The sequence below is a fragment of the Orbicella franksi genome, chromosome 11, assembly GCF_964199315.1.
Source record: "Orbicella franksi chromosome 11, jaOrbFran1.1, whole genome shotgun sequence".
Lineage (NCBI taxonomy): Eukaryota > Metazoa > Cnidaria > Anthozoa > Scleractinia > Merulinidae > Orbicella > Orbicella franksi.
The window spans coordinates 5,235,423-5,262,927 of NC_138155.1; the positions used below are offsets into that span (position 1 = coordinate 5,235,423).

General features: G+C 38.2%; 2 protein-coding genes across 6 annotated transcripts; one reads left to right on the forward strand and one right to left on the reverse strand.

The window, feature by feature from the left end:
• Window positions 1-40: 40 nt before the first annotated feature.
• Window positions 41-13,178, reverse strand: LOC145503416 (E3 ubiquitin-protein ligase ARIH2-like). 2 transcript variants are annotated; one of them, XM_081482879.1, is made up of 14 exons: window positions 12,836-13,178; window positions 12,627-12,694; window positions 11,733-11,802; window positions 10,310-10,451; window positions 8,956-9,071; window positions 8,270-8,379; window positions 7,520-7,637; window positions 6,963-7,013; window positions 6,632-6,653; window positions 5,331-5,482; window positions 2,525-2,668; window positions 2,021-2,086; window positions 1,624-1,707; window positions 41-1,002 (listed from the first exon to the last, which is right to left on the reverse strand). In XM_081482879.1, the coding sequence occupies exons 1-14, from the start codon at window positions 13,061-13,063 to the stop codon at window positions 931-933; spliced, it is 1,443 nt and encodes a 480-aa protein (XP_081339005.1). In that variant the 5' UTR covers window positions 13,064-13,178; the 3' UTR covers window positions 41-930. The 2 variants fall into 2 exon arrangements, with proteins under 2 accessions (XP_081339005.1, XP_081339006.1); XM_081482880.1 differs by having other exon boundaries at window positions 41-1,504.
• Window positions 13,179-13,293: 115 nt separating this feature from the next.
• LOC145503415 (protein artemis-like) lies at window positions 13,294-25,993 on the forward strand. Of its 4 annotated transcripts, none has more exons than XM_081482874.1 (16): window positions 13,294-13,573; window positions 14,027-14,078; window positions 15,615-15,699; window positions 16,118-16,177; window positions 16,684-16,739; window positions 17,290-17,330; window positions 17,681-17,741; window positions 18,327-18,399; window positions 18,603-18,640; window positions 19,023-19,125; window positions 19,258-19,365; window positions 19,997-20,133; window positions 21,236-21,359; window positions 21,608-21,699; window positions 22,656-22,843; window positions 23,612-25,993. In XM_081482874.1, exons 1-16 carry the CDS (start codon window positions 13,465-13,467, stop codon window positions 24,259-24,261), a joined length of 1,977 nt encoding a protein of 658 aa, XP_081339000.1. In that variant the 5' UTR covers window positions 13,294-13,464; the 3' UTR covers window positions 24,262-25,993. The 4 variants fall into 4 exon arrangements, with proteins under 4 accessions (XP_081339000.1, XP_081339001.1, XP_081339002.1 ...); XM_081482875.1 differs by having other exon boundaries at window positions 13,310-13,573; window positions 21,236-21,296; XM_081482876.1 differs by having other exon boundaries at window positions 13,550-13,573; window positions 14,761-15,699.
• Window positions 25,994-27,505: the final 1,512 nt, after the last annotated feature.

A 27,505-nucleotide genomic window follows, 5' to 3' on the forward strand; every position in this document is an offset into this window, starting at 1 on the left:
GAGTTCCGGATCCTCGTCTCCCCACCCCCACCCATTTCTGTGAATCTTTTACACTTGCTTACAAGTCGAGCTTGGAGAGTCATTTGGAGCGCGAGTTTTCCCGAGGCTCCATTTCGCCGCTCTCTGGAGTCGACTCCGGGGGAGAAGCGCAGGCCCCTTTCCCAAACAGCGGCTGGAAAGGGAGAGCTGTCTGAGGCCCCGTCTACACTATGTCTGAGGAATTTGAAAACGAGGTCCGGGTTTTCAGTTTGAAAACGCATCAAATGTTTTCCGTTCACACTGCGCCGGAGAAATTTGATAACCTAACTATCACCGTCCATTTCCGATTTTTTTTTTTTAGGAAAACTGGGGAAGGGAAATCACGTGATTATCGTGACGATTATCGTTTTCCGTCAACACAAAAACGTAAAGCCGGCGTTATCACATTCCTTCGGTTTGAAGAGCGCTTTCGAAAAGCTCCGTTTTTGTGACGGATTAGTGTGGACAGTAGGCTTAGTAGGAGAAACAAAGCTGCGTTTTAAATTTCTCCGATGTAATGATCAGTATTTTTTCCTTGTCGCATCCTCTTTCGCGTCACAATCGTCCGACAAAGAAACAAGAGGCTAATAGTACAAAAACAAAACTATAACAATATTTTTCTGTATTTTATTGTAAAAGAAAATATCAAGTAGAAGAGTTTTATTACAAGTAAGCTCTAAATTGACAGCTCCTAAATTTCTCATAACGGCTGCATAAATATACAGAGCTTTAAGCTTGATGCGTTCAAAAAATTATTAAATTTACTGTAATTCTATAGCCAACTTAGTCTTTAAAGCCTCACTTGAATTGAGACACGTGACAGATACAGCGCATAAATGTTCATCACGAAAGACCGTTACAGTCACGTTGGTCACGCAAAACAAAGTGCAAATTTCATTCCCGAAGACCTTGCTATAGCACAAGGAAATCTTTCAGTAAAGTTTGTCTTCTCTTCTCTGCTATGTCCATTTGATTTTCAAAGTCCTAGGAAACAAGAATACGACGAGATCACCCCTGGAACAGAGACGATGACGTATTTTAACCCAACCTCGTCCTCAGGAATGTGAAAGCACTGACGCCGCATTTTGAAAATGTAGCTTAAACATTTAAGTTCGCCGCTTGTAACTATTCTCAATCTTTCAAAATCTTAGCCATCCTCGTTTTTTTTTTTTTTTTTTTTTTTTTTTTTTTCATTTATTATTACCTCGTCGGTGATATTCTACCCCAGTTAACTATTATATTTTTGAGGTTTAATTCCTTTGAAAGTTAGACTGACGGATCGTTATAACATACGGTTAACTCTTTCATTTCACTTTTTTCAGATCTTACATGCAATCATTTAGTCAAACATTTATGGTTTTCAGGACTCAGTTAGCCTTGTTCATTTTATTCAGACATACTTTCACTTCAAACTTCGATCAACAGGCAAATCGTTGTCCAACTTGCCCCGACAGGACAACTACGAAGTTTACCTCGAACGTTCCGTCTGGAAAAAGAACATACGTGTAATTCAACAATGTACAAAGAGTACGTTTAGTGGAGGTTATAACATTAAATGCAGTGTTTGAGTTTGACTGTGTTGTTTTGGATACGTAAAATACTTACCCCTCTGCAATAAAGCTCGTCTCTTTCTAACTTCCAAGACAAATTTTCTATTTCCAGTTCCAGCTGTGCTTGCTGATATTCAAACTGTCGTAAACAAAAGAAAAGCACACAAGTTATAAAGCGTTTGCAAAGAAACTTTCTTCTTCGAGCTGAACCGTTAAGAGCCACCTTGAATTAGGACTCGGCCAACAGCGACAGAATTTAAAATGAAATTTACATTTTGTGTTCTTCGCGAAACCAAGGAACTCCTCCTATTCAACTAATACTTTTGCTATTGGATGAAACTTCAGCTTTTCTGGTAAAAATACTATTTTTGTTTTGTTTTGGGAGAGCAACTGAATGTCATGAAATTAGACACCAAAACATATCACGTCGTGTATAAGAAATCTTTAGTTACCAGTCTTTTTCTGTAGTCCTCCATGAAGTATGCATATGGATAGGTGTACATCAGTGTGTAGCGGCACTGAGGAGATAAACACGGTTATTGAGAGTGACTTTGTACAACAAAGTATCAACTCGACGACTCAAGTTAGCGAGGGTGTCCGTTGTCAAAAGGTTTGACCGTATCGAGTTCTAACCAATCAGAAAGAAGGCGCTTTTCAAGTAACCAATCACAAGTAAATCCAGTCCAGAGTTGACTGACGTAAATTTTCGCGCGCTTTTTACCGGCTGCACGATTTTACATTACTTTCTGATTGGAGCATCACACAAATCTTGGCTATAGTGATTGGCTGGCAGTTTTAAATTTTCGCGCGCAAGTAACAACAAATCACACACGGACCTCTGTAAGAACTACGTCATCACTACGACAGTGTATATGCAATATTTTTAGACGACTATGGAGAACGCTAAGAGAGCCCTTCGTTTAATTACGCTATAAGAAAACTCCGTCCATGCTTACCTTTGCTAATAACTGCGCTGCATCTAGAAGATACTGCCAATCAATCCAAGTACCGATATTGTTGTTTACTTTTTCTTGTATCTTTTGATTGATTTTTCGCTTCGTCTCTTCCTCGCGTTTAAGACTGTCCGCATGGTTTTGCCACTAGAAAAAGAGATAAATTTCACACGATCAAACTATTATTTTTTGTTTACTTGAGTGTTGAAACCTTTCTGTTAAGGTGATTCCCTAGTAAAAGAACCCGCCATAGACTTCAGATGAAACTTGGTATGCTGTTGTTACAGGACAAGATGTTAAAAACGTAGTAAAAAGAGGGTGTCACCGTGCTTGTTTTCACGCCACAATGCCTACAAATACGGTTATTTAGGTGACTTTTGGTAATCTCCGCGCGCAACAAATAAGCTCGATTACTTTTCAATGCAGCGTGTTATATCACACAGAGTTTGAGTTTCTTTGATTGTTTATTCATCTACGTCCCAGAAAAACTGTCTTCAAATCCCCTGCATTTTTTTTATCCTTTAAGGGAAACATAATTTTGACATGCACGGTCGGGCCCGTTATGTCTCCCTCTGTAGTATTTATTTCATTTGCCAAAAAAGTAGCCACAGATTTCTGCTATTTTTTTTCTCAGTTATTGAGGATATTGTTCTCACTGAAATTATGAAATATAAAGTGGGGGTCACCGTGCTCGTTTAAGAGAAAAAGAGCATTTATTTCGCTATCGAGCTTAGTTTGAGGGAAATCTCTCACGTTTTGTACGCGCACGCGCTCATGTGCGCGCGCTAATGACGCGAAAATCGTGCGCAGTAGGGATGCGCAATGCAATACTAAGGAATCACCTTAAATCTGACAGGACATGTGTAAGGCTACAAGGAAACATTGTCACGGAAACACAGTTTTCCAAATTTATTTCCCTAGCGCACAAACGGGGAAATATTTGCTACGGAAGTAAAATGTTTCTGACAAAATTTAAAAACAATTTTTGTTTTAACTGTTCAAGGAAACAAAATTCACTTCCGCGCCAAATTTGTTTACGCGCTCAAATGGGAAAACATTTCGGGAATCAAAATTCGTTTGCAGCATTGACTCTTGGTTTTATGGCGCGTTTAGAATGCCAAAAGTATTCCTAGGAATGTTGCAAAGCTTGTTTGAAGTCCGGTCAATGGTCATTTAGCCAACTGAGAGCGGGTAAGCAGATTTTTACAAGACTAGAAAACAGTTTGCACTAAACATAGCAAGGGTTGATCTAATGAAAAGTAGCCCAGTATTTACACTTTCTTGAATATATCAAACACGAGAGACAGTGTTTCATCAGTATATCCAAACACCGAGAAAAGAGTTGAAAATACGACGCGTAGCGGAGTATTTTTGACAAAATTCGAGGTGTTTGGCCAGCCGATGAAACACTGTGTCGAGTGTTTGATATATCTTCTCACTCGAGACAAAACTAAGGAGTAAACGGAGAAGTAAAATCGTCAAAAGCTATGCTAATTAAGACCGCGTATCGAAACTTCCCTCACGGTTGTGATTTTCTTTGTTTTAACTTAATGAACTATTAATAAGTTTGAGAGGGCGAAGTACATGTAAGGTGGGATTGAACAACCAGCTTCCGTGCGACAACTTGAAAGAAAATGCCACCCGTCGTACTTGGAGTTCAATTCCTTTTCCTAGAAACAGTCGTTATCTGATCACTGAACAAGACACATTATCCAAATCTGAAGTAATCTTTTAACAAAATTCACTGATTTTGACCAGAGATTCCTTCGAGTTTCCATCTACTAAATTTTGTGACTTTTGCCCCTGACTTTTAGCAACGGTTCTCTCTCTTCTCAGACAGCGTCCACAATACGCCGCAGAAATTTGAAAACGCAGCTTTATTTCTAGTCCTACCTTCCACACTAATCCGTCACCACAACAAAGCTTTTCAAAAACGCTCTTCAAACCGGAGGAATTTGAAAACGAGTGCTTTTCGTTTTCGTGTGGACGGAAAACATCTTGAAAACGAAGCTTTTCGAAAACTAGTCTCCTTCGCAGCCGTTATTAGGGTCGTCACGCAACGCTCCTCCCCACTTAAGTGGGGAGGAGCGTTGCGTGACGACCCTAATAACGGCTGCGAAGGAGACTATTCGAAAATCAGATGGCGTCACGATAATCACGTGATTTCCCTGACCGCGTTTTCCTCAAACACAAATCCAAAATGACCAGTGATTGTTGGGTTTTTTAATTCCTCCGGCGAAGTTAGGACTAGTCTGAATTTCAGCCGTCTCTTCCATTTACCCCGAGGGGGGCGCGGGAGAAAGGGAAGAGAGGGCTGAAATCCAGACTAAGTTAGGACGGCAAACATTTGATTCGTTTTCAATGAGAAACCGTTTTCAAATTCTTGCGGCCTAGTGTGGGCGGTGCCACAGATAGCCAAACGCCTCTGAATATCATTGACTACTAACTGGCTGATATTTTACCCCCATCAAATATTTCCGCTCTCGCGGGATTGGTCTAAACGCGTCACGTGCCTGAACATTCTCCAGCTAAAATATATCCGAGGGATATTTCCCAATTTTCAAAATCGCGCGTGTTGCGAAAACTAAGGATAACAAACACAATAGCCTCCATTTGGCGCGAAAATATGCTCGGATATACGTCCTTGGACTTCATCTGTCCCTCAAAGCTCACAGTTTTCCTCGAGCTACGCTCTCGGAAAACTGTATGCTTCTCGGAACAGATGATTTTCTGCGGACAAATATCCGAGCACGTTTTCGTGCCAACTGGAGGTTATTGTTTGAATATTTTACTTCTGAGTATCACATACCCTTTCAAAATAGAAAAGATATTTCTTTAGCGCTTCCCTAGCCTGTATACCAGCGGACTCATTAACTATGTTAGGATTGGATTTATATCGACTGCATTCATAATATTCTGATCCATGGTTCTTCCAGTCTCCACAACACATCCAGCAAAAATCTGCGGCCAAGAAACATACAGAGCATAAAATCAATAATATATATGGGTTATTGACAAGCTTGTTCAGTCCAGATATTGTTTTTTAAGTGTTTTTATTGTTGTTGTTGTTGTTGTTGTTTTTTTTTTTGTTTTGCGTGTTTATGGACCGAGACGGAGTCAAGGTCAATAAACACGCAAAAAAGAACGAGGCCAATATCTGGGCTATGAGGGTTTTTCAGCCGTTTTGGTCATAAATTTGGTATCGATTTTAGCCATTTTGGTCGTAAATAGAGTACGGTTTTAGCACTCTAGTCTTAAATTGGGTATGTTTCTTAGAAAAAGCTACTTTTTCAGCATTATCAATAAGACCGTCAACAAAAGCCCTTTATAACTGATGTTTAGGGCAACTGTGCCAGCTACAAAGGTCATAAATAGGGTAGAAAAAAATCGCATATTTTGGTCAAAAATAGTGTAAGGGTTTTGGGAAGAGGGCAGCACACCCTTACCCAACTTTTCTGGGAGTACCCCCACCCCCCCCCCCCCCCCCCCAGGCCAATATCCAGCCATCTGGAATGAACAAGCTGAATCATTGAAGGGTTTACTATATGGCTCATACTGAAATTTCTCTTGCGGGACAGCTGGTAGTCCCCTACAGGCACGATAGCACCATCTTGGCCACTCGGGTAGTTAATCACAGTGCAGCATTTAGTACATCTTGCCCGCTGATGGAGCTAGCCATAAAATAAGATACCTTACACTGTAAAGAAATGTTACTGACAGTACTTGTCAAGCTTGAATGTTATAATGCACCAAGAAAGATATTTTATTAATCAGAAACACAGGAAAAACTCTGAACTCTACCATCTGGATCTCATCTCGGAAATGGGTTGAATATAGCAGTGGCTATTCTTTATTAACTGCCAAGTTCTTGTTTGTGTGCAGTTACCAATAATTTGCACGATTAAGAGATTTACAGTGTAAAAAATAGTCTAGAATTTTGTGCCATTACATCGTTATCAATGTTGAACACAAAAACATTTAATTTCCAAAATTGTCCATTTCCTAATTTTAAAACAGGGCATTTCCCCAATGCAGTTTCAGAACAGCTTACTTCTGAATCATAAATTATTTCACAATTTACATGTAACACACAACGTATAAACAACGTACCGTGTTTACATTTGATACATTGCTGAAGAATAAATAAAAAACACAGAAGTTAGACGTGCAAAAGGAAACTAACCAAATTACCAGCAGTGGCAGATCTAGACCTTGAGCTAAGGGGGGGGGGGGGCGGCGGCAGCGGCAGGAGGAGGTGGGGTTGCTTGCCCTGCCAGCTTTTCTTCCTTCTTCAATTTTTTTTGGCCCAAAAGAAGGGAGGCCCGGGATCCCCGTACCCTCCCCTAGATCCGCCACTGATCAAAAAATTAAAGTAAAGGTAACAAAAGTAGCTCAAATTATAAACAATTAACTATTGATAATGAAAATAAATTTCTCTTACCATGTGATTACAACCACCATTCTTTTCAATACAGCTTCCACAATTTGGACACTAGGCAAAAAAAATTGCAGCTTAATAAAACCATTTGTTTCAGACCTGTATTTGTTGACTAGCCAAGAAATAATGTACAACTTCATATCATAATCAAACTGCAGCCTGCATCTGTCAACTAGAACCTGTATATCATGTGCAAGTACAGCTTAGAAGAGGCTCGGTGGCTTCAAGATAGCACACTCAACTCCACACTGAGCGGTCTGGGTTGGAACCCTTGCCAGGGACATTGTGCTGTGTTCTTTGGGCAAGACACTTCACTCTCACAATGCCTCTAGCCACCGAGGCACGTATAAATGAGTGTCTGCAAAGTTAATGCTGGGGGTAACCCTGCAATGGACTAGCATCCTATCCGGAAGGTAGACATATTCCTATTCGCTTCATGCTACTGAAACCAGAAATAAGTGCGGCAGCCAGATGGGTTAATTGGCTCATGTGCAGAGTTGACCTTAACGCTTGATCTTTGCTGCATAATTTTTCCAACAGTTTTAAGATCCAATACTTACATCTTTTGTGTTAGCAGTAATATAATTAGCTGTCTCTGAGTCATCTTCACACTTTGTGAGCCATTTCTTAATTGTATAGCAATCTGTTGGAGCATGGTATTTTTCACCACACATAAAACTGTAAGAAACAAATTAACCAGAACAAAATGGAGTTACTGTAACCAAATACCTGAAGTGTCTCACTCACAAAATAGAATTCACATGGTATAAGCATGCTACATCTACTTTTTGCCTGGTACTTGAAATTTTACATTTAGCTAGTGCACTACATAAAATTACTTCTAATCAGCAGGGCCCGGTTGTTCAAAAGCCGATCAACACTAATCCGGGATTAAAAGTAAATCAGAGTTCTAATTTCTCTTAAATAAAAGTGTTTTCACTGTCCATGTTTCCTGGAATTTGACATCAGTCAAAGCCAAAATTGAAGCACAAAAAATTTAAACAGAAAACTTCACTGATAAGTTACAAAATTGAAATAAAAATATACGCTAATCCTGGATTAGCTTAATCGTGCTTTGAACAACCCAGCCCAGAGTTCTGAGTAAAATCTTAATGTTTCCATGACTACAATGCATGTGCTATTTTCTGTGGTTTTTCTTTGAGACTAGATATGGTTTTGATTACCTCCAAGATAGAAATTTCCCAATTTTAAAGTGCTGTAAAATTTATTAGCATTTCAATGTGCAGTTCTTAATTCTTAGTTCTTAGTTCTTAAATGTAGTGGTACTAGGTTATTATTTATATACTCACCAAAATACTGAATTGCAATTTGAACACCAAATTCTTTTTGCTTTAGGTTCCACTACTTTTACCAGGTAACCACAATCATTGCCCGGACACCATCTCATTAAAGGATGACACTAACAAGGAAAACACAAAAAAATAAGATTAACATCAAACAGTAAAATACCGGCTAATCTTATGTCCACTTTTTTTGACCTACATTTACATGTATGATGTATACATAGGAATTCATCTAGAAGTTTGGCCTGGACTGAATGAAGATCACTAGCCTCGCATGTCAGCTTCTTGTCTGGTATCGATACACTTGTGAAATTACCGTGAAACCCAGAAAACTATCAAGCACCAGAAATATTTATGGAATCTTCAAGTGCAACAAGGGGAAAGCCATGAGAAAAACGAAACCACAAACAGCAACAAAGTAATTTGATTTGTGGTTTTGAGGTTTGCCTCGGTCTGTGTCCTGAACTTAATTGTGATTGGTCAGTATACAATAGACCTGTCAGAATCAAATCAGAGTGTTCACGGTTTTTTGACTGATGCACAGTATTTGTTTTAGTGGATACATGTATTTACTAATCAATCACATCATAAAATGATAAACAAAATTGTTAAATTCTGTTATTTTTCAACCATATGAAAAAACATACTTTACAGATTAACTGTAATTTTATCATTAAAAGAGCTTGATTTACCTTTACTTCATCATTGAAAAGAAATTGTCTATATTTTTCTAGCACAGGTCCATTTTTAAGTATTTTTAGGGCCATCTCTTCCCCAATTAAAAGATTACAGTTCATACACTCAATACCTGAAAGACAAAAGATAGTCTTCTAAAAATTGCACCACAAATTTAAAAAAAACTATTGATAACAAATCAAATCTCTGATCCCCAATGCTGTCACTCCAGCCCTGTCAAAATTTTTGTACTTAGTAGGCAGGATAACACCAAATCCAAGAATGGGATCTCTTTTACAATCAGGGGGTGAACTCCAGTGTGAAGTAGGTGCTTTAAAATAATTTACTATAGGTGACAAAATTGCTGGCTGCTGGAAGTGATAACAGTGGCGGTAGCTGATCCTGCTTGGAAGCAGCTTCTGTTGCACCTGCAATTACTGATTATAATATTTTTAGAATAGTACTAAGGCATTCTTGTGGATAGAATTAGCTATATATAGGATTGTCAAGAGCAGCAGGTTGATTCATTGACAATCACTGTCTACATGTACGTGCTTCGTGATCTCAGCTGGCTTCTGTGTCGAGCTATTCATCTGTTCCTTAGGAAAAAGATGGCAAAAACAGCCACCTATCCCAACAAAACAGCTGTGTTCATAAAAACTGTAATAGAAAATAGCCCAAGCAAAATACGGGAACTCATTGGTTAAAAATCGTGTTTCTATTTAACAATTAGATTATGAGCTCGAGATTTCTATCATGTGATAGTTGATGAGGTCGCAACCTGAGTCAGCTATCACGCATAGAAATGAAGAGCAAACAATGTATTTGTTTCAGTAGCAATTTACTAGTTGTTCAAAACTTTATCTAAATCCTCTTCACAGCACTTCAAAAATGCAAGGAAGCAGCTGTCATTTTGTTAACAGGTGCACACTGCTACCCTACTCACTATTTACAACAGAATAGATAGTGAGTAGCATAGCCAATCAGAGAACGGTATTTGTGATAGAACATTTAAATACTAAAACTCGATTGAAACACAGAACAAGCATGAGAGAATTTATATTTTGATGATCAAAGTAAAAAGAGATTTTTTTCTTTTTTCCATCACGGTATTTTCTAAAAGAAATAGAAAACGTGTCCACTGTATTTTTATCGAGTTACAGAAATACTTGTGTGAAACTTTGGGAGAACTTGAAAAAGTTGGGGAAACACTCTCCTGTCGGCTTGTGTTCCCGCACCATTTCTTGTTCTCCCAAACTTCTACTCGTGCCTCTATAACTCAATAGAAACTTGGACCATGTTTTCTATTTTTCAAGTAATGTTGTCTATAATAATTATGAATACTTCACTACACATCTAAAATTTACAAACCAGATGATAAGCCAATCTTTAATTGGTTAACACAATACAACATCCAGCAATCGTCACAAAATGAATGGCCACAGGAAGCACTCGTTGCGTTAGACTTTGTACTACGCTGAAAGCACACTGGACAGTAGAATGATCTTGATGTCTGTAGAGTGGGACAGACAGACAGTACCATGTTAGATGTTAGTAAGCCATCATGACATGTTTTTACTATTCACCATCAAAGTGGGACAGGCACTATGGTGTAACGATTAGTGCACTGGACTCCTGATAAAAAAGGCTGGGTTTTAGCACTGACATAATAATATTGTGCTGCATTCTTGGGCAGGACATTTTGTTCTCACAGTTCCTCTCTTCACGCAAGTTTATAAATGGGTATTAGCAAATTTAATGCTGGGGGGGAGCCCTGTGACATCCCATCCAGGGGAGGGGGGGTAGAAAAACTGATTCTTCAGAAGTAACCTTATGCAATGGAAACTGGGACAAGATCTGGCAAGATAGAACACTTGGTATGATGATAATCCTGATGATGATGATGCAGGCTTAACCTTACCAGCAAAGCATGGCACTTTTCCTCAAACATCGATTAAGGGGAGAAAAAATAATTTGAGAGCAAGGAGAAAGACATGTGTTAAATAATAAGTGTATTATCGCTTGTCTCACAATGTAGTCACTTGAGATGTAGATCGTGATGTTTTGACTGCTTACTGCTAGTCGTCTTCAGGCGATGAGGTCGACTGATTATAAGGCACCATTTATATCACAAAGATTGGCTGTGATTGGTGTATTTCGATCCTCCCATTGTTCCATTGTTCCAGTGAGTAGCTGTTCCCTCAGCGGTCTGCTGTTGTACCGTTTTCCCGTTGTTGTGTTATTTGATCGTGGGCATCTATGCTTCAGGAATTTCAATTCCACTATCCCTGTTCATGTTATTAGGGTGAAGTCTTATGTGGACTAAATGGTGCCATGTAATCATTTCGACGCCTGAAAAAGACTAGTAGTATGCAGTCGAAATGTCACGATCTACATTTCAAGTGACTATATTGTGAAACAAACAATAATACACTTTGTTGGATCTACCATGATGAACAACAACCTTTTCTTCAACATCTGTTAAATACTTTCTTTTTTTTCTTATTACAGTATATGGCTAGGTCAGTGAGTGAGCAAGATGCACCAAGTCCTGTGCTGTGTCTGGCTACCTTAGCGGGCAACATGGCTACCCACTGTGTCCCATAAGAAACATTTCCCTGAAAGCTCTAACAATAAATCCTTTATTAACCAAGCTTGTTTGGTCAAAATGGCTAGATATTGGCCTTGTTGTGAATTTATGGCCATGCAAAAAGGAAATAGGCCATTATCCAGCCATTTTGACCTCACCCTTGGTCAATAACCCATAAAACATTATTATATACTTAATACTTACAGCTTGAACAACAGGTTTTTCTGGAATAATTCTTCCCTCGACAAGTAGCCCAACTGGATCAACTCGGTGCCTGTGAGATAAGACAATGCACTGGAGAATTCTTGACTTCAAGACTACATGTACATGTAGATGGCTTATGGGAAAACACTTAAATCTCTGTCTAGCTCCAGTAGCATGAAACATTACACTGGGGCATTACTGCTGCTGTCAGCTGACATGTCAGACTTCAGGTTTGAGTGTCAGCTGGATCACTGTGTCGTGTTCTTAATGGGCAGGACACTTTTGTCTCACAGTACTTTTCTCTACCCAGGCATTTATTAAATGGATACCAGTGAATTTATATAATTATTAGTGCTGGAGGATTACTCTGCGATGGACTAGCATCCCAACCAGGGGGGAGTAGAAATACTCCTAGTAAATAATGCTACAGAAACTGGAAAAGTTCCAACAATATGAACCAAATAGCCTATTCAAACTAGTTTTTGCTTGATGTTGGGACCTTATTGAACACCCATCCCCTACTGGCCCCCCCTGGTGGGTTGGTTCTTATGGGAAAAAATGGCTACACTCTTTAACCTACACCTCACAAGGAGTTCCCATTGGGAGAATTTGAAAATAGCACAGTCATAACAAAAAGTGACAGATCAAGCTTATTTCATGGAGTTTACCTATAAAAGTATTATTCAAAAAAAATTATATAAAATTAGCATACATACATTGATTCAGTATCATTGGTAGATAGCTTAAACATTACGCTGCTTGTTGTATAGAGTGAAAACGTTTCATTGTTTACTGTGCTTCGAGTTAATAATTAAACAATAAAAAAAATCATCACCAGCTGGGCTGCACATAGTTCCGGTTTTAATTGTATTGACCAACGCAATGCACGTTTACCTTTCCAAGATCTTCTCTGTATTCCAGTCGTGTTGAATCAGCAGGATTCTGGCCACAGATTGCGATACCTTGAAAAACATTTAACAAATCATTACGCTCGTAAAACAAATTAAGATTTCTTAACGTTTACAACCGTGACGCTCTGGTTGTATTATCGAGAGCCAGTATGGAATTACCAAAGTTTCAGCTGGTTCTTAGAGAGATCTCACCTTTATCTCTTGACAGATCTTAGCCACTAAAGAGTCGAATATTTCTTGAGCCTCACTAGAATCAATAATCACGAATTCAAAACTTTCAGGGTCTTCTTCTTTGTCTGACGCCATTCCTTCATCCTCGTCCCCATATTTGTAGTAATAGTCATCGTCATCTTCATCGTCATCATATTCGCTCGATTCAGGATCTAAGGAGTCCTGCGACTCTAGATCGACCGTAGACATCTTAAACCTTCGAAAACTCTACAGGAAACTATAAAAACATGAATAAACTACTACTTTTAACCTCTGAAAACTCTCGTCTTCTTCATACTGTAAAGTGGTAGACGTAGACCAGAGCAGTTGTTAGGTTGATGTCATTGACCAAATTTGGCCATGTTGGCCAAATATAGAACTCGAGCAGACTGGTAACTACGTTAAGCCAAAAGCCGCCATATTTGATTATCTTGGCTGGAAATCCCAAGATTTCGAAGATTTCCAAACGTTTTAGCGCTTTCCTTGGCGTCTTCCCTTGTTTTATAGATCAGTGAACCATGAGTTGACATTTGGTGTATTTCAGACGCCTGTACTACGTTTTACTTTTGTGCGTGAAGGAGAACGCCAGTGGAAACTTCATACTCCAAACGATGAGTTCTTTTACTGGGAAGTTTCGAGAGTATCCCACTATTTCGGCGGACAATTTCGAAAAAAAAAACCTTGACAGTTTGGCGTTCTTCCTTTCCCACTGCCATAAAGGTACGCTTTTTTTTTCTTTTTTTTTTTTATACAGTCATGGTATGGAAACCATCCTAGGATTAAAATTGCGAACCTGTAACTTGGAAAAAGTTGGCAGAAACAGTCAGACAGTATACAGTAAGTGTCAAAACTGTGGTCCAAAAAAATTATGAGGAGCCCAAAGATTCCTAACCATTAAATCCTGGGTGCGCAGCAGTTAAGCTTATATAAAAAAAGTAAGTTTTTCCACTCGCCCAAAGGCAAAAGTTAGTCACCTGTGGCACTTGGACACTTCTAGAGCACAGCCCTGAGAGTCAGTGTTAAATTTGGAGATGACTCGCAAAATTCTGTTGACGAAGTACAGAAAGAACCGATTGCTCCACATTTGATAGGGTTTAGCAAAAGACAAATTTCCATTGTGACAACGTTACTTTTTATTCTCTTTTTTTCTTTCTTTTGTACTATACATTGTAGATCATATGTCTGGATTGGACTCTGTTGCTCTACACCACAGATTTATGTCCAGGCAGGTGCAGTCATACATATGTGTTTGTCACTTATAAATAAACTACAGTAAAAGCAAGGTGTGTTATGTACAGGCACCAATGTCAGAACTATATACAATGTACATGAACACCCCTCTCCCCACCCTGCTATTTACCTTTACCTTGCGTTACAGCTGCCCTCTTAAACGGAAAAAAAATGAGAGTGTCCGTGTGTACAGGTAACTGTTGATTGTCCTGTTCAAGGCCACATGATTTTTCCTGGAATGTGTGAAAAATGACGTGATTGGTTCATCAATCAGTTACAGTTTAAAGTATAATGCTTGTAAATTCGTTGTCATGAACTTCATTGGTTGCGTTGACAAATATCTCAAGAGTTGACCATAGAGACCACAATGGAAAATTGTTACACATCGTGGGTGAGATTCAGATTAAGAATTTTGAAGTTTAAAGCCAGATTAACAGGGGTATCATGGTAACAAAATTTTTCCACAGGTGGTCTGTTTTTTTATGTGAACTTGCAAAGGTCATTGTCTGTCCCATAGATACATTACATGCAGACAGAAAGTTCCTTTGTTGTCTCAGCATCATTGTCACATCTCGTGTTGTGACAATGAAATGGTTTAATAAATGGATAATTTATACAAGAAACACAATTATCAGCCACACATGGATGCTCTTTCTGAGTTTTCTCTTCGCTTTCAGGGATGGCCGACACGTTAGCTCAGTGGTAGAGCACCGAACCAGCATGTGGGAGGTTGCAGCTTCAAACCCCAGCTGGACCAATACTCAGGGTCTTAAAATAATTGAGGAGAAGGTGCTGCCTTTGTAATGACATCTGCAAATGGTTAGACTTTCTAGTCTTCTGGGATAAAGATGATAAACCATAGGCCCTATCTCACAGCTCTTCACAATTAATTCTGTGGGACATGAAAGAACCCACACACTGATCGAAAAGAGAAGGGGACATACCTGTAGTTCCCCGTGTGATGGTCTGTCTCTCATCTGATGGCTAAATGCTCGGAGATATTAGCTGCATAAGCTACTTTGAAATCTGAGGGTAAATAAAGAAATGTAATGTTACATAATATAAATGGCAGCTCTAACATAGGTTTACATTTAGGATTTTCAGCAGGGCTCTCTTTAACGGCAGTAACACCTGTTGTGGCTGAGTGTACTTGATTTTTCCTTGATGTTACGGGTGAAACTGTCTGTTGTTGATAGAATTCACCCACAAAGTAACAAGTTTGCTATGGGTGTAGAGAACAAGGAAACATGAAATTTTGAGATTTAGTAGAGTTTACTCTGTATGTACTGTACAATGTATATGAACCAAACTAACAAATTCTGCCTTTATCTCTCCCCTTCTTCTTCTCTTTGAAGAATTCCTGAAATTTTCAACTTAGTATCCGAATACCTCCTTATAAATTTCCATTTTGGTCACTGAAGAATTCTCCTGATCCTCGACTGCTGGTTATATCTTATGCAATATCCCATGCTAGGGGAATCACCACTTCTTCTGTTGATAACAGTTTTACATTTTCTTTTCCTTTCAACAGCACAACTGTGTTTCTCTACTGTTCAGAAACAACAGAAAATTTGTTGATGTGCAACCCATCATACAGTCATCTCAAAAATTATATTGTTAGTACTATGATATTGATTCTTGTGATATTAATATAGTTGGTCTGTTTTTGTTATAAAGTTTTGAGTTTGCTTTAAATGTAAGGGAAACAAGACAGTAGAAACTGATAAGGTGAATCTTTTGCTTTTAATTAGTGCTCTAAGTCTCACGACTAAGTGAGAATTCTGATAGACAGAGCTTCACCTTTTACTATAATAATTATACAATCTAAGTTGTAGTGTTACTGACAGACTGCCGGCAGGGAAACCTCACAGAATATACTGGGGGATTACAGCTGTACTTGCGATGAGCAGCATGTAGTTAGCACATTACCACACAGCAAAAATCAAAATACAAAACAGACTTCAAATGGCACCTAACCTTGTACCATATAGTGTCAATAAAAAATTAATTTTATGTTTTCTCTCATAATTTTAGCGCAGTATACCACTGGAGCAGCAAACCATTATTCCACTTCTTGATGACAAGACAGATAAGGTAGAGCAAGAGTTTTGCTGAGTTCCATGCCCATGCGTTTTAATGTCAGACTTAAACTTATTAAGAAATAGAAAAAAATTTCATGTTTCTCTAGAGTTGTAAAAACATGAGTGGCAGTTTGTGAGAACTTAGAAATCCTATGGGAACACAACTACAGCCAAGTTCTTCTGCAGCATATTTTGAGTTCTCAACATAAGCTTCCATGAGTGTTTCAACTTGATTTTTTTTTCTTTTCAATTTTCTCAAAATCTAATTATATACGTGTAGTTTGCTTAGTCATCATCATTTATGTCAACAGCTTGTGCTAGTTCTTTGCTTCTGTTAATTGAAATTAAGACAAATTCTGCTCCTTTTAGCATGCACTTTACAGTGTGTTTTCTAAGTTTCCCCTACCTTGTACTTTACTGTAGTTGATAACATTCTTTTTCTCTGCCACCTGTCAGTTTGATTTTTTTTTTTTTTTTTTTTTTTTTTTTGAGTTATTTATTGTTGTGTAATTTCCACAGCAAAGTTCTGTTTGTGTAACACTGTTGCCTGCAGGACACTGTGTTGGATCTGTCATGTGAGTATGTACTGTAATGTAATGTACATATTAGGAACAATGAGAAATATAGCATACAATGCACTCGAGTGGAACCTAAGGGAGCAATGACAACTGCAATGTCACAAAACAAAATGGTCTAATACTGCACAAATTCAGCAAATTATACTCTATATAACTCAAATTTAGGCTTTTAGTCAGATGGACGTGAGCTGAATGCTGAAAAAGCTCTTCATACAGGAACACTTGCTACACAGGCCAAATTGCTCACTTTTAAAGAATTTGTTTCCATGTTACATTATAAATTCTTCATTTGAGCAGACCCTATATAGCACATTTTGGATGCCCACTTAATTCAAATCCTGGCTAAAAGCCTGGCCATAATAGTTAGCCTGTCTAGCTGGTGTTTTAAATGGTATCGGGGCAAAAAACAGGTGCCCTCGTCAATGCCCTCTGTGTGCTTTGCATCTGTGCATTGCATTGGCTGCCTATGATCAATTATGTTACAGTAGGTCTAGTGCAATAATAATTATTATCAAATAATGTAAGCCATTACTACATCTCTTTCTAGGTTCTTATTTGAAGGTCCACATGGGAATGTTCTCTACACAGGTAATTTAAAGTTGCCTTACCATACAGGTCTGGAATTTACTGTACTGTAATTTTAAGGATGCTGAAGCTGAAAATTGCAGTTGGATAGTTGGCCTTCACTTTCAAGGTGTCATGAAATATTCTGTAATGTACAAGTAAGCAAAACAACATGAAGAATATACACATTTGTATCTTTCGTGAACAAAATTATTATCTGCAACTGAATTAGAAATTTTGTAACTTTTGGTAGCTTTTCAGTAGTTAAATAGCACATAATGCTTTATGCTAATTAGTAATTACATGATTGCAAAATTGTACCTATTTAAAGAGTTCTGTACTTTATACAATGTATCTTGTTTTGCCAATGGCAGGTGATTTTCGATTAGCAAGAGATGATGTGAAGAGGATATCATTCTTCCATGCTAATGGAAGGTTTGGTTTTCTTTTTTAGTATTACTTATGAAATTATAAAAACAGTCACCAAATTGCTAAAAGTAAACTTACAATGATTTTAAAAAGCTTAAATTACAATTAAAAGTAAATTTACAATAATAAAAACAACCATGATAAAAATGAATGACGGAAAAGGTGAACTTTTAGCTGGGTTTTAAAAATACTGACAGTGCTGGCACTTCTTATGTCAAATAGTAGCGCATTCCAAAGTTTCGGTGCAGCACAGGTAAAAGAACAGTCACCTAGTGTAGCATTTGATTTAAAAATGCGGATAACTAAGTAAAAGTTCATCACTAGAATTCCTTAGATTATATTTGGATGGGAGCCTAAGAGAAATAAGAGACGACAAAAAATAAGTAGGCACTAAAAAATTAGGAATCTTAAAAGTAATTAACTAACATGTACAAGTATATCTCCAGTACTATTAATACAGTCTGCCAGGAAGTAAGATTTCATTCAGAATTCTGATATGTATAGGAAAATATTATTAAAGTTTTAACACATATGTTAGGTGAATTAATAAATTTGACAATGTGATCACGGTATTCCTTTTCACTTTTTCAGCATCAAAGATATCAAGAGCATTTACATTGACACGACATTTTGCTTACCAAAGACAAATTCACTACCAAGTCGGGTTTGTGAGATTTTCATTTTCCTTTCAATGACCTAGCCTCACACATTTGTAAAGCAGTTACTAGGCTAACTGCATCAGTTTTCTTGGAATAATAAGTTGTCCTAGTCTTTCTTTGGTTTTTGTTGTTTTAATTTGTTGTTGTTGTTGTTGTTGTTGCTTTTTGAGCTTCTCCTAACTGACAGGATTGTCTCACAACAATACAGGAACAAAGTAGAGATGCCATCATAGAGCTTATAGACAGGTTTGTGAAAGGAAAGGATCTAACGTTCAGTAACTTTTGAATCAAACCGAAACCAAATGAATTAAAATTGCTAGTCCACTCTTAACAGATCCTGAATTTTTGTCACAGGTGGCTCTGTGGACAAGAATGACAAATTCTGAAATAAGGAGAATCTAATCAAAACAGTCATTTTCAAAAAGCCATGATAATCATAAGCTTCATTATCTAGTTGAAAAGTGAGGGAATGGGCAATAATCATGGGTACGGACCTTTGAACTCATCCATTTAATATATGTTACCTTTTAACAACCTTTCAAAATATTTATTGGCATTCTTTTAGTAACAACCTCTTTTTTCAGATTTTTTGTCCCTACATGTACATTGTACTTTCATACTGTGACAGGTGGATTTCAAGAGGTCCTGAATATGCTGTGAGCTTGCTATGTAAAGGGATGTATGGATTTGAATATTTGTTGAAGGAAGTGGCAATGAACTACAAGACCAAGGTGCAGACATGTACATAAAAAATTATACATTCTTCAAATTTCTCAGAAATTATTGTGTACAGTAGAGCCTCTGCATGTCATTGCATGTGTTCTGAAATCTTACTTTTCCTAAAATACTTGTTTGTGTTTTAGATCCATGTAAGTGATGAACGGCTGGCTATGTACAGGTATCTCCCAGACATGACTCCTCATTTCACAACTGATGGCCAGTCTACCAAGATACATGCCTGTAAGTGGCAGGTAAGAACACTTGAATGTATACACCATACAGCTTTTTTCTTCCAGAACCCAACTGCTTTAACATCCATAGCTGACAGTTTTTTCTTTTTTTTCTTAGAAGTACAATGGAAATAGCCTTGAAAATCAAGCCGCAAAGCCATGGCAGCAGCTAAATCTCCAAACTTTGCCACTATTATTAATTTTCTCCATAGGCCATTCCCAAGTTAGCTTGTGCCATTGTGTCAAAACAAGTCTTTGTGTGAAACCATTCATATGAAAATGTGTTCTGCCTAGAGAGGTTCATTTTCAAGTAAATCAAACTCATTTTCATATGAAAGGTTTTGCACGAGGACTTGTTTGACTTGTCATATGCTAAATTAAAGGAAGCAGTATACAGTTTCCCCTTTGTGCGCGTATTTCTGAACTTCATTGTAAATCAGAGTAGCCCAGCAATGAAGTTAAACATTTGTGTTCTCAGTTCTGTTTCATGACAGCTGAATTACCTTGGAACAGAATGTGGCCACCAATGGAATATGCAATGCGCAGTGATCAAGAGAGACATTTTAATGATAAAAAACAACGCACTTACTCTCCTTCTCATTAAAATGCATGATCTTTGCTAATAACAGTTTGTTTTCTGCTGTTTTCATAGTCCAAACGAAGCTGCGATTCCGACCTTCCATGTGGTTCTTTAGTTCATCCTTCTGTTAAGACAAAGGTCCTGCGAATTAAGCCCACAACCATGTGGGTTGTATGTGACACAAAACCAATACCTGCAGATTTTAAAAGGTCAGACTAGTCTTTAAAGTCAGTAAGAACTTTAAGTGTGGCTCTATGCCCCACTGGGGGCCATAAGGAATTATGATGGTGATGGTGATGGCGGTGGCGGTGGCGGTGGCGGTGGCGGTGGCGGTGGCGGTGGCGGTGGCGGTGGCGGTGGCGGTGACGGTGGTGATGGTGATGGTGATGATGAAGAAGGAGAATAATTTCAGTGGTCACTAGTCACAATTAAATAGTAATGAAGTAATGAAGATCATAATTTGCATTGTGAATTCTGTTTGTTGGATGCTACTATCTTTGAAAGATCTGTAAGTCTCATCACAAAAGAAATTAACAGTAATCGAAGATGTTTTGTTATTAAAAGTTAAGAAATCCACTTACAGGTCAACATTTATAATTTTTGTTGTAAGTTCACCTTTAGCAGGCTTACCTGAAAACATACAATAACATGTACATGTAGAAGACTGCACTAGGGTGCAGAGAAAACCAATTTTCAGGACGTAGTTAGTTAGATGTAATAGCGGGAAGGTTATTCTCACTAGCCCCCCAAAAAATTCATTTGCTGCAAAAATTTGTACTTTGAGTTTCCTCAAAAATGTCCGCAAGAAATTTTACTTGCCTAACAGCAAGTGAAGAACAAAATCCAATAACCGGACTGGAAAATCCCTAAATAGCCCACTCAGGCTACTGAACAGGACTTTCTTTCCCCCTGTGCACTGATCTGATTAGTGAGGTCATTCCATAAAGGAGATACCCATCTTTGAGGAAAGTGATGTACAAGATGCAGACAGTCCTTGTAAATATATACTTATTTAGGAAATCCGTTTCAGAACAGTCTCACTTGAGACCAAAAGTGACATTCTAGGGGTTCCTTAGCGACCTTTTGTGTCACCAAAATGACCATAATGTGCTGACAAATAATTGGCATTTGTTCATATCGTAATAATTACTATCAGCTGAAAACCAGCTTCAGTACTGATTCATCAAAAAAGAAGTGCTGAAAACCATTGTGAGCCACGTTAGGTAATTTATAGGTGTAAGAGCCAGGGCTTAGCATAACCATGTAGTCACTGCATTTTAACAAACATTTTCCTTGCTTCCTCATTCACAGATATGACAAGGATAAAAAGCTGTGGAGAGTTGTTCATTCAATGCATGCATCAATGGAGGAGGTAATCTGTTATTCCTTTGATATTTTTACACGGCTGCAAATCGTGATTGATTTTTCAAGCAAGGTAAGCTCTGTTTGCACTTTTTAGATGCAATTATCGCAAGCTACAGCATAGCCAGTTTGGCCGAGCTTCAAATGACTCTGTGAGGACTCGTGTTACTACTAAATTTCCCCCAATTCATTTTATCAACAGAATCTGCTTGTGTTAGAGGATAATAACTGAAAGAACGTAAAAATATCACAAAAGAAGAAGTATGTGTGGCAGTTGTTGAGTCATTATAGCAGTTTACACTAAGTGTGTTTATCTTTTAGATTGAGGATCTGGTGGGTTACCTGAGCCCATATCATGTTTATCCTAATGTACCACCAGCGGGACTGGATACATTAGAGGACGCTTTTGAACGGTTTGTTGACAAACACTGTAATTAACAATAAGCCTCTTATAAGCCTGGTCACAAGGTACAAGGGTAGTCGCTTGAGCCACAAGTTACACACCTAGAACAAGGCTAGAAGAACCTAGGGGGACCTAGAACAAGGAAACAGTCAGGCAAATTAAGCTTGACTTTTCTTCGTTATGCAAGTCGTACAGCATAACTTGTGGGCCTATAAGGATCCAACCATAGCCAAAATGCAACATTTCTGCAAGTCAAACAACATGTAGGGTGGATGTTTTTCAATAGGGATCACAAGCTATAATCTCCTACACAGGCCCACTTTAGCTTCATCTTGCAATCTTTCCTCATTGGGAGGAGTGTGGGACAAACAATGATAATTTCTGTGTAGGAGGCTACCGCAGAAACTGGAACAATTACTTATTGTGGCAGGAATTTCATTCTTCAACTGAGAACCTTTTTCCCCGAAATTAAAAAAAAAAGTAACATGATTATTCTCAGACTACTGGTCCAATCAAGTGCAGATCACCAGTAAACTGAAGGGATATATGTAACTTTAATGGTGTACCTCTTGTACAAAGGGTTAGCGAAGGGGAGACACACTGGCCTATTGGTGAATACCCTGGACTTCAGATTGAGTGATCTGTGCTCACCCCCTGGTCGGAGTTATTACATTCATTTGATTCTTTACTCTCACAGTACCTCTCTCCACCCAGGTGTATAAATGGGTACAGGTGAATTTACTCCTTAAGGGTAACCCTGCACTGGGCTTAAGCATCCTATCCAGGGGGGAGGAGAAATATTCCTACAGCTACCTTACCTTACCTCACCTCAGTTGCAGTCCCTTATGCTACGGAAACCAGAGTAAGCTCTGGCAGTATAGAGCACTTGGCCCAACACAGATTTTACCTTTCTTGTAATCTTAACTTTTACTTAGTTTCATTGTGACTGGCTATCACCTTATTTAGACTGAAGGGCCTAACTCGCCTTAAAGAGTGTGACTCGTGTAACCAAGATGATTCTGGTGAGGAGCGATTTCAAGAACATGCCGCCAGTCACTTTGGAAATTGTTTTGTGCAAAGTGAACAAAAGTCAGAGGAGAAGGCCACACTGACTGAACTACCACATGTATCTCGACCAACTCCTGACGAGAAAGGTGAGGCAAAGAACTTGTATAAAGTACATGTATTTTTCCATGGAAAAAGAGGCAAGAGTCTCCTTTACAATAGTTAATGCGCTCATCTTCTTGCTATGTTCCAAAAGATACCACAAAAAGAAAAACATTTTAAAATGCTATATTTGTGTGATCCTTCATCTGCATGTTTCATCTCTCTCATGGCAAAGCAACAGAAATTAGATTTTTGATTTTAAAATGGAACTCAAACTTGTTTTTAAAATCTCTTTTTCTTTGACTTTCTGTTTTTGTCTCCTTGAGAAAACGTAGAGTGGTTTCTGATTTTGGTTTTCCACAACTTCGCAAATGTCATAGTGTAAAGCGAGGAACCTAAGGGGGTAAAATGGCAACTGGGATTTGCGTATTTCTTTTCACTGGGAAAAAGGGATTTGGGACACTGGGACTGGAACCACAAACAAAGAATTGGGAATGAGACTGGGATTTGGGCGAAATATAGGAAGGAAAATGGAATTTATACCCCCACACACCCACCCCCCTCCTTCAGGACTCTTGGTTGGATGATGAAGGTTCCATCTTCAATCGGTCAGGTCAGTGAAATTGAAAAAAACTACTTTCGGACATGGAATTCTTATGACACAAAGACGATTGTTGTTTGGGTTCACTCTTGAGATGGTTCAAAACTGTTGCTCTGAGATATATTCCTATTTTCCTTTCCTAGATTCTAATTCAAATGCTAAAACCAATTCATGTTGGCATAATACAATAATGTATTTTTTCTATTTTTTTCAGTCTTGGCACTGTGCAAAGAGCTGGGACTCGATGAAGAAGACAGTCTTGCACCCGTTCCAAAGAGACGTAAAGCTAAGACCCCTGGCATAGCTTTGGAAGAAAAGATATCCAGTGCTTTACAGTACTCACGAGCTGGGACTTCCGCTTCTAAGAATGTAACAAACCAACAAGGGCCAAAAACGCAATTATTTTTCAAGGCTAAAGCAAGTGAATATAGAGAGAGTAGGCAGACACCTCTTCAACTCGGCAAGACAACTGCATGCCCCTCTAGAACTGAACTGAAACATATGGGTGAAAACAGAAGTTGTAAAGATGCTTGTGAGCAATCTGACAGTAGCGCCCTGCCTAAACAAGAATATCTTACTATGGATTCTTTTAGTGCATTACAGGACAGGAGAGATACCACACTGGAAAATAATTGTGATCATTTCTTGGACGGAAAGACGAAGTTACATCGTCCTGGTTCCTTTGAAAGGCTTTCAACTTTGGATGAAAGGACTAGCCAGGAGGGGTCGGTAGGAGGGGAATTAACGGGAAATAGGACAGACTTTAATGTACCTCCCTCCCCAGGACATATTGAGCCACTACCAGATAAGCTATCCCGGATTCATCGTTTGCTGCAAAGTGGCGAACCACTTCCGAAGTGCTGAAATTTTGAATGGAAACAGCACATGATAGAGCAGTTTTCACTTGAGTGTTTAAAAGTAATTTGCATTGCTACGCTACACGATTGGCTGAAAAAGTAAAACCAATTGTGACGTATTCACGTCAACTACCTGTATTTCAAGTTTTCATTGGTTCATTGGATCGTCTGTGTCCTTTGTGACTGGCTACAGAAATAACTTTTGCTTTTGCTCTTACAACACCTAGTAAGCCTTTCCTGAGTTGCTTTCTACCAGTCTGTTTCAAATGGAGTCCCAGTGCACAACCTTCCATATGGAAATGACTATGGAAATGAGTTTCATTTCAAGACAATGAACATGCAAGGGAAAACTCGTTTCCATATGAAAGGTTGAGCAACAAGACTCGTTTTGAAACAGAGGTAAAGCAACTCGGACATTGGCAAACTGACAACTGCTCTTGATTATCTCTTTATTCACATTTCTATTAGTTGCGGGGCGAAACAAGTTTTCTCCATCCTATGAAGAGTTTTTGATCCAATATTAACATGTGCACTTGCGAGCTCTTTTTAAAAAAGCTGTCACATTAGCATAAATTCAAGAATTTCATTATGTTGCTTTTAACATTGTCCTGATCACATTGAGGTCAATCCTTTTTGGAGTCGGTTTTTAGAATAGAGAACCTATTATTGTCCATATTAATAGGAATGCAGTGCAAGATACTTTGAGTCTTAGGTAGATTTTCTCTAAACAAATGCAGAACCAAAAACACAATCCTGATTTTATATTTGGACATAGTAATTGTATTCAGCATCGATTAGTTCATAGAACCATTGACTATTTAATTTATTTGAATGGATTTAATTTATTGCTCATATATTCAATCATATATTATTAGATTGTAGATATGATATATGATAAGATAAATTGTTATGATAAGATATTCAGATTGTGCACTTTCACACAACGATTTGCTCGTCAATTTGTAATTCAAATGGCCAAAAGGACATGTTCGTATTCTCGGTATTGGGCTGGAACTAGCTTGAAATGGAGGCTCAGGCTTGGGACTATCATTAAAAAGAGATAAATGTCATTTGCAGTTGAAAAGACTCCCCGCATTAGCCTCAATTGCAAGCTAGTTCCAGTCCAATACTGGAAATACGAATATGGTCTATTCCTTATATGAGAATCGGGGAATTGGGAATCATGGCAGCTGTATTCATCAAAACAAATATCCAGTCCAAGATGATAGACAAAGCTTCCATGATTCCCTGCAGGCGTATCTATTAGAGTGAATTGGCCATTGTTTCACTAAGCAGTCAAATGACTGTGAATATTTTTAGCGCCTCTTTCGTGTCTTGGTCTATGTATTTTGTTTCTACGCAGGCAAGCATACCTCCGTCCTTAGCGATCAAATGGAACTTAGTTGGGGCAGGATGCAGTTAACGCGGTAAAAATTGAAGTGACGAAAGATTCAAGTGATGGGGGAAGATCCCCTGGGAGCTGCGCCTGTTCATATCATTTCCAAACAACTCCGCCAATGCTGCCTCCTGATTGGGCACGAAAATACTTTTGTATTTTTAGGGTTCTTCCTGCGACAATTGTACTCTTTCGTCCGCATCAATATTTGCCGAGTTTTGCTCGTCCCGCCCCAGCTAAATGTCCCTGAGTCTATGAGGAATAGCTTACCTTAACACTTAAGACAACGTTCTTTATAGTTGCAGGCAACTCTTTAATTGTTTGAAATTAATAAAAGCGAAAATTTTAAAATCCCTATGGTGGTTGTCTCCTACTGGTCTAACGCAGTCAAGTTTAAATTTGATTGATTTCCAAATTTAATTGATTTTCACCACAACAATTTTCCATACTCAACATCATCGCTTTTAGGCATGACATTTGCCTTGCTATGCATCACCAAATTTAATTGATTCTCACCATGACATTTTGCCTTACTATACATCACCAAATTTGGTTGATTACCGCTATGACATTTTGCCTCACTATGCATCACCAAATTTGATTGATTTCCATGATGACATTTTGCGTCACTATGCATCACCAAATTTGGTTGATTACCATTATGACATTTTGCCTTACTAAACATCACCAAATTTGATTGTTTTCCATGATGATATTTTGCGTCACTATGCATCACCAAATTTGTTTGATTACCATTATGACATTTTGCCTTACTATAAATCACCAAATTTGATTGATTTCCATGATGTTATTTTGCCTTACTATACATCACCAAATTTGATTGAGTTCCATCCTGACAATTTGCCTTACTATACATCACAAAATTTGATTGATTTCCATCATGACATTTTGCCTTAATGTACATCATACCCCTGTAACATAGCCCTGAGCTTGATCTAAAAGATGATGCCATTTTAATTAGTTATGAAGTCATGTGACGTCAAATGATGTAATTTGAACTTGGATCCACCATCTTCGATTTCACTATTTTCTTAGATAGTCAAAAAATAACATAATTCAATGTAAAATCAAGCCAAATGCTTATTAAATGTACAAATTTTCGAATTTCGGAAATTTGATAAAGAAAACTGGAAAAAAAGTGCAGAATCAAGTCAAAAATTTTGTATCTTTTCCAACCCTACATGAAATTTGCGGTTGTGATGCCAACGTCAAAAATGATGCTCACACAATGGACGTAAAAATTTTCCCACGGGATGAATGAACAGCTATCGAAAGTTTCTGCTCCTTACGGTAAATCGTATTTTCAAATATTTGAAAAAACCTTATTGGGGTTGGCATGCACCCTTCCCCCACCACCCCCCTCTCCGCCCCCGCCATTGCACGTCCGTAATTCTCCCGCAGTTAATCTTACCACGCTTGTTGCGTAGATGTTTTCGTGGAGAATGAAAAAGCATGTAAGGCTGGAATTTCTTGAACTGAAAGTGAGCTAAAAATAACTTGAGAGAGAGATTGCCACGGAAATAGTCTCACATGGGAGATAAACCGCTTAGCGTTCATCCTCTCTTTCTTATACAAGTTGGTACAGTCGATATTAAGAAAACAAACACGTACCCAGGTCGTGTTTTGTAATTTGAATTGCGATATAAAAGTGAAACACAAATGAAACATGTCGATTTTGTGATGTATATAAAAATATATTTTATCGCCAGTCGAAATTGAAAACGTATCCCATGGTTCGAAAGTGTGATATTTCTCGTGTCATTGCTATTTTTTGTGAAGATTTCATTTCAGCTGATGCAGACCACAACTTTGAATTTCATTCTGAGTTCAACTT

What these genes read in the sequence shown, in the direction of transcription:
- LOC145503416 (XM_081482879.1), bottom strand. Translation starts at nt 13,063, where the DNA reads ATGTCTACGGTCGATCTAGAGTCGCAGGACTCCTTAGATCCTGAATCG. An exon ending in AGATCTGTCAAGAGATAAAG is followed by an intron (nt 12,695 to 12,835) that starts GTGAGATCTCTC and finishes ATGTTTTTCAAG; the next exon opens with GTATCGCAATCTGTGGCCAG. An exon ending in AGGACTACAGAAAAAGACTG is followed by an intron (nt 1,708 to 2,020) that starts GTAACTAAAGAT and finishes TGTTTACGACAG; the next exon opens with TTTGAATATCAGCAAGCACA.
- LOC145503415 (XM_081482874.1), top strand. Translation starts at nt 13,465, where the DNA reads ATGAGTTCTTTTACTGGGAAGTTTCGAGAGTATCCCACTATTTCGGCG. An exon ending in TACATGCCTGTAAGTGGCAG is followed by an intron (nt 19,366 to 19,996) that starts GTAAGAACACTT and finishes CTGTTTTCATAG; the next exon opens with TCCAAACGAAGCTGCGATTC. An exon ending in ACCAACTCCTGACGAGAAAG is followed by an intron (nt 22,844 to 23,611) that starts GTGAGGCAAAGA and finishes TATTTTTTTCAG; the next exon opens with TCTTGGCACTGTGCAAAGAG.